Source organism: Crinia signifera, chromosome 1 (genome assembly GCF_055691185.1).
Source record: "Crinia signifera chromosome 1, ASM5569118v1, whole genome shotgun sequence".
NCBI lineage: Eukaryota > Metazoa > Chordata > Amphibia > Anura > Myobatrachidae > Crinia > Crinia signifera.
In genome coordinates, this window is record NC_139217.1 from 147,870,139 (window position 1) to 147,876,508 (window position 6,370).

The 6,370-nt window shown below is 39.2% G+C and overlaps 1 protein-coding gene across 8 annotated transcripts in view; it reads left to right on the forward strand.

The window, feature by feature from the left end:
* CAMK2D (calcium/calmodulin dependent protein kinase II delta) overlaps positions 1–6,370 on the forward strand; it is a 237,916-nt gene that overhangs the window by 187,045 nt on the left and 44,501 nt on the right. For 4 of the 8 annotated variants that reach the window (XM_083174480.1, XM_083174482.1, XM_083174478.1 and 1 more), the window contains exons 14-15: positions 4,590–4,643; positions 5,651–5,695. The exons of the other annotated variants lie outside the window; for them this stretch is intronic. In XM_083174480.1, the coding sequence (XP_083030606.1) occupies positions 4,590–4,643; positions 5,651–5,695 (99 nt within the window). The remainder of the gene's footprint in view (positions 1–4,589; positions 4,644–5,650; positions 5,696–6,370) is intronic. 8 annotated transcript variants of the gene reach the window in all.

The following is a 6,370-nucleotide window of genomic DNA, read 5'->3' on the forward strand; positions in this document are numbered from 1 at the left end:
GGAGAGTTTAACCTGGGTCACCCTCTGTATGAATGGTGACCTGGGTTTAATGTGAAAGGGCTGGTATTAGATGTAAATAGGGATATTAGTGCTGAGTGTGAGTAGTGATGGGGGTCAGTAAAAGGAGAATAAGTGCTGTCAGTGGGTTAATGAGTGCACTGCGATGGACAGCTAGTATGGTGAAGGTGCAAATGAGTCTGTCACAGTGTGTGGATGGCCTCAAAGTTATATGTAAGTAAATGGTAGAGAGAGAAAGCTGTGAAGGGGGTAATGAGGGACATGGAAAAGCAGCATCCGAACACCCAAGATCCTGACCGTAAGTATTGGGGCTAGGAGAATATTAGTGGGTGGATGGGTGTTGTTAGATTGTGAGAGGTGGTAGGTATGGGAGGGGCAGAGCCAGATCACAATGGCCTGAAGAGTGAGAGGGCTTGCCCACAATGAAGTTTGGGACAGGAAAGTGAGAACAGTGCTGAGAACAATGTAAAGAGATGAACTGTAAGGGATAAATGGCAGTTAACTCTCCCCCATATGAGACCTAAACTCTAGTATTAATATATTTGCAGCCACTATAATGAAACCTGCTTTATGAATAGACTGTACACATGGAGAGGACTTATTCTGCACATTGTTCTGTTTAAAGACCTGTATTGTTAACTCCTGTAGTGTTAATAGCAATCGTGTGGCCTAATACAATTGCACAGGATGTGCTAAATTACATTTTGGATTAAGAGCATTGTTAAGTAATTATCAGCTTTTTAAAATATATTTTTTTTAATCATACATTTTAAGTATATTGATCCCAAATGCAGACTTTTTTTATGTTTAAAGGACCCAGAAAAAGTGTACTTTATGTAATGCTAGCTACAAATGAAGGGTTACAAATAAAATACACTTAAGTAAAGTAACCAGTCAATTAGCAGGCAATCCCTTATCCATATCTCCTAACTTTCCCAATGAATGCAGCTTAGTCCACCATTCCTTCAGCTACTTACTGTAGGATAAACTGTTCTCAAGGATTGGAATGTAGGATGACAAATGTTCTTCTCCCCAGTGCTTTGCTTTAGTCATCAGGGCTCCTCTGCAGATCAATGGGGAGGTCATGTTTGAGGATAATTTTTGAAGTTCACAATGCAGAGATAGCTCATTGTGACTTGGCCATGCCCCTATCCGGAGATATTGACCCTTCGTTTTAAACCTCAAACTTGGATTATTAGAGGTATGCTTTTCCAGTTGATATTCAGTGCAATGCAGCATGCGTATTTCAGTGCATGTGTCTGGCACTGTGCAATATACTGTGGCATTGTTCGCACAGTGCAATCCTATGAGATCATAGGTGCAACCGGTACACAAGTGTCCACTGATGGACCCTCTAGAGCCTTGGTTCTCAACCTCGATCCCCAACAGTGCACGTTTTCCAATTTTGGAAGTACTTGAGGACCGAGGTTGAGAACCACTGCCCTAGAGTACTGCAGCACAAGCAATGTATCCTATTAAAGTATATCTTCATGAGAAAAATATGACTTTAAGGAGGAACATTATTAGTTCTGGGATAGTTCTGGTTGTCCACAGAAAAAATAGAGCAAGTGGCTCATGATTAATTTCTCATCATGTGATCACCTCACATCCAATCGTGTGCATCAGAATGCCTTGGCTACTGAAGGTAAATTACATGCTTTCCAGATATCTTCCAACCCCTTTATTATTGTAGTTACCTTTCCTAATAGTATTTTTATGCAGGCTCTTGGATAGATTTGCCCGCCATGTTCCAGGCCAGGTGCCTTGCTCCTATACCCAGTGGTGCATAGGGATCTTATGGAGCGTCCTGCTGCAGAGAGCCAGGCAGTGGGAGTAGATAGGACAGGCTGCTGCTGCAACACAGCCTCTCGCCTCAGCCAAGCACACACTGCTCGGTGCCGTTCGCTGATCAGTTGTCCTGCCAGTTGGCTGGCCACCTGTCTGCACACGTGCTCATTTATTTATTTTTGTGGGCGTGACCACCCCCTCCCACTGACCACACCCCTTTTTACCGTGCCCCTGTCCATACCACTGCACTCAGCACACTTTACCATTCCCGATCGGAGTTCAGTTATGGCAAAGTCTGAAAAAAACCATGTTGATCTTTTCATGTGTTTACCTAATGCCTGTCAGCCTATTTGTAGACCTATAGTCTAGATTCCAGCTACGGAATTGCCCTTAAACTTCAACCTACCAAAACAAGATATATAGTACCAAAAATGAAGTTATTATATAATTAAGCTATGGGGTATATCCAATTACCTGTTATTATTATTGTGGGTAATTGCATCGCTGGGGACCATCTTCTGTCAGGCAAAACCAAATTCCAGTAAGCAGACCCATTTTCAAGTGAAAAAACTGATTTTACTGGGATAATTTGGATTCCCCCGATCTCTCTGTAGGTGGGTACACACTATATTATTTACATTAATGATATGCACAATAAGATTATTATTAATGATGGCATCGTGCATATCGTTCAGTGTGTACCCACTATATCCATAACAATGCTCACTCTTGTGGATCTTTAATCCAGATCGTCTGAACATGCAGTCACATTTTACAACATTGTCAGTGACTGGATGTTCAGTGGGGGTCCCGCTGACATCACTGAATGGTATCGTTAACATTATCATTCAGTGTTTAACCCATGGATTGCTCACTTTTGCAGCACTACATATATTGATAACGTTATCAGCAGTGTCACGTCTTATAGTGTGAACGGGGCATTGCACACACAAATCTGGGCAAAGATTCCCAGACTATTGCAATTATGTCAGTCGGACTAATGGAGCAAGGCTTATTGTTGGAAAATTACACTTGCACTTGAGAAACAAAACCTGCTACTTGTAAGAGCATTTCGACTAGTATAAAAGCAACACTGTCCGTCCTTTTCAAAGGTGAAAATCATATAAAATCTTAGTGTTTATAGAATTCCCATGCATTTCATTGGCTGCCACATGAACCTTTCAAGTTTTTGTATACATTTTTAAACCTGTTCCCATGTATCAATGCGTCCTTATAAGACGTTCCAATATCCTTCATTTTTTTTTCTCTTCTTTATTTCTCTTTCCCTACTTAGTTGTCTTATACATATTATGCAATGGTTTGCTAGAAAATAAAGTTTGTCGATATGCTCTGACACAAAGGGGTTACATTTCGAGGTCCAGTTGGGGAAATGTGAATGAATGCATTTACATGTTTAGAGCTACATGCAGCTAACTACTGTGAACAGGAACACAAGTTTGTCAGGCATGTAGAAATTTTGCAGTGATAGTGAGGACCAAATTTAATAGTGTGTGACAATCAGAAAGTGAGAGATTTTGGGACAGTTTTCCCATTTTTTGTTTTAAAGCGGCAATCATTTACACTGAAAAAAACAAAACAGGTTGATTTTCCCATGTAATTGCCGCTTTAAAAAATCCCAAAATCTCTCACTTTCTGATTATCACACCCTATAATATTTGGCCCTTAATCTTATTTTTATGTTGTCTGCACAAAGTTTGGCTGAACAATCTTGTAAATCCGCTATATTTCCAAAAATGTTTCAATTTATGTTTGTATTTGAAGCCTGTATAGAATATTGTTACATTTAAAAAAAAAAAACATGCTAGCTTAATACTGCTATGGGGTGAATCCAATTGGCATCTTAGCATTTTCACCAAATGGCAAAATTGTGGTGTTTAATTAAATAACTCTGTATGGCAAACCCTACAGCTAATTGGATCCTATGCATTTTTTAGATTTGGTGAAGGATCGATGGCAATCAATGAAATTAAAGTTCCCAAATTTTTTCAGCTGGGCCGCCCCTGATTACACCCATTTCTGTATTTTCCACTCATGAAGTTTCAGTATATTGGAGGACATGTATTAAAACTTGGAGAAAGGTACAGGGGAAAGAAATTAAGTACTAACCAATTAGCTTCCAATTGCCATTTTACACACTGAATTTTAAAAATTATGTGGTCAGCATTGGATGAATGCCGACATCTGCACCACCGCCAGAAGATCAGTGCTGGAGTGTCATCATCAATGAGGATGTCTGCACCAGAAACCCAAGTGCCGGCATCCTGAACCTCAGTATGCAGGGGCAGAGGGTTAGGTTCATGGACTAGTGTGGGACTTGGGTATAGGGGTTGTTAGGATTAGGCTGCTGGGATTTTTAGGTTTAAGCGGCATTTTACAGGGGTTAGGCGCTAGAGGGGAAGGTTAGGCTGCGAGGGTGGGGGTAGTTTAGAGGGTGCAGAGTAAAGGTAAGTATACTTACCTGGACCCTTTCAGGACTCCCTCCTTCGAGATTGGCATTCGTATTCGGACTGCCGGTATCCCCGCTGCCCCTCATTTGTATGCATCCCATTTAGAAAATGACAGGAGATGACTATTTGGTACTTTTTTCTCACTCCACTTGATCTCCAAGCTTTCATACGGAGTCTAGCCCAATGTTTGAAAGTTCTTTCTTTTAACCACAATAGCTACTTTTGTTCATAACTTTATGATCTATTGACTTTTCTATGATCCTATGTGCTTTGGCCTAAGGCTCTTCTTTGTTTCTGTTTTCTGCATATTCACAGATAAACAACAAAACCAACGTAATAACAAGCCCAAAAGATCCCACCCCGCCTCTGGTATAATTAGCTTTTTCTTCCCCCAGAGTATATATATATTTATTTTTTTGTTTCTGCTTTTTTTCTTTTACGTTTATTTGCTTTTGAAAAACCTAAAACCGTTGCATTTTTGTTGTTGTGGTTTGTGGGGGAAGTTCGTTGTGCAGCAGTGTGTTTTTCCAGTAACAGACAATTTGCAGGCATTAGAAATAGTACTGGCAACAGATCAGACACTTGCATGTGTTGTCACAGTGTGGGTACAATATGCTTTGTGTTGCCATTAGCTCTCCTTTTGATGGGTGTGTCTTGATGTCCTAACATAATAACATTTTACTTCACTAATATCTGGTTAGGACATCAAGGGGAGCTAACAAAAGTATCGCTAGGCAACGACAAAATGACCTTATTCAGATTTTAGTCTTCTGCTGTGAAAGGCACAGTCAGACATTATAAGACTTGCTGAGCTATGAATAATTTTAAAAGAAAACAAGGCAGCTTACAGAACGAATACATATTATAAGTGCTAATGTGGTAAATTTTGAATAGTTTGTTAAATGCACATACACATTATTCTTTATCTCCACTGTTTAATCTCTGCAATCTAGAGCAAATTGCTTTCATATAGCCACATAAGCTACAGTATACTTAAGTAACGTGTGGCAAACATGAAAGTGAAAAGATTTAGGTGTAATCTTTAGTTGCTGTGTGCAGTTCATTTCAGCAGTCTACTCTTCTCTAATGAATAAAATTATAAGCCAATACATTGCTTACAGCCATTCTGTTCATTTTACCATGCCTTTATTAGGCTTCTTACATCTACACACTGATCTTGAATAAGGTCTTTGCATGCAGCTCTGAGAGGTAACATTGCAGATTTCTTCTTCTCCCAGGATCAGTCTCCAGGCTCAGTGTTTGACAGCACCCCACCTTTATCTAGTGCTGTCAGCGTTCCTACATACAGTAGGTGCCTTTCTGCCTCTGCAACTGAACTTACCAATAGGACTGTCTTTCTTTCTGTTCTTACTCAGGAGCCCCAAACTACCGTAATCCACAACCCTGCTGATGGAAATAAGGTATTCTGAAAGAATCAACTCCATCTTGCTTTACAACTTGCATATTTCATCAACAAACTTTTTGACAAATGTTCAGTCCATTGTCAGTGGGAGACATTCACTAAACTTGAATATTTTATTTCGGCACTTATTACGTGTATTAGTTTAGTAAATGCCTCCCGAACATGCACTAACAACTCAGCCCTTATGGACATTTTTTCCAAACCACCCTATGTCTCTTAACCAGATATAGAAAAGAGACGGAAAAACATTACATTTCAGATATTTTAAAACGGTTGTTTTTATATATATATTTTTTTATTCATGTTCATTGTTTTGAGACACCATTTCCACTTTGTATTATGTGGTTTTTGGTTTTATAAACTGTTCTGTGTTTTCTGCATGGACTTCTTTTTTTTTACTTTTCTATTCTGAGTAAATAAAGTCTCGTTATTGCCTGTTTCTCTTGTAACTTAACTGGGCAACTGTGGAATTTGTAGTATAGTTTATAAAATATATATATTTCTATAGATCTCAGATCAAGTTATTAGCTACAGCTAATTTTGTTTGTATAGTTATTAATTACAATAGGTTTCTGAGCATATCCGTGTCTATATTTCTTATATCCAAATAGTGACTGAAGGGTCTATTTACTAACGCCTTGGATAGAGACACGATGGAGATAAAGTACCAGCC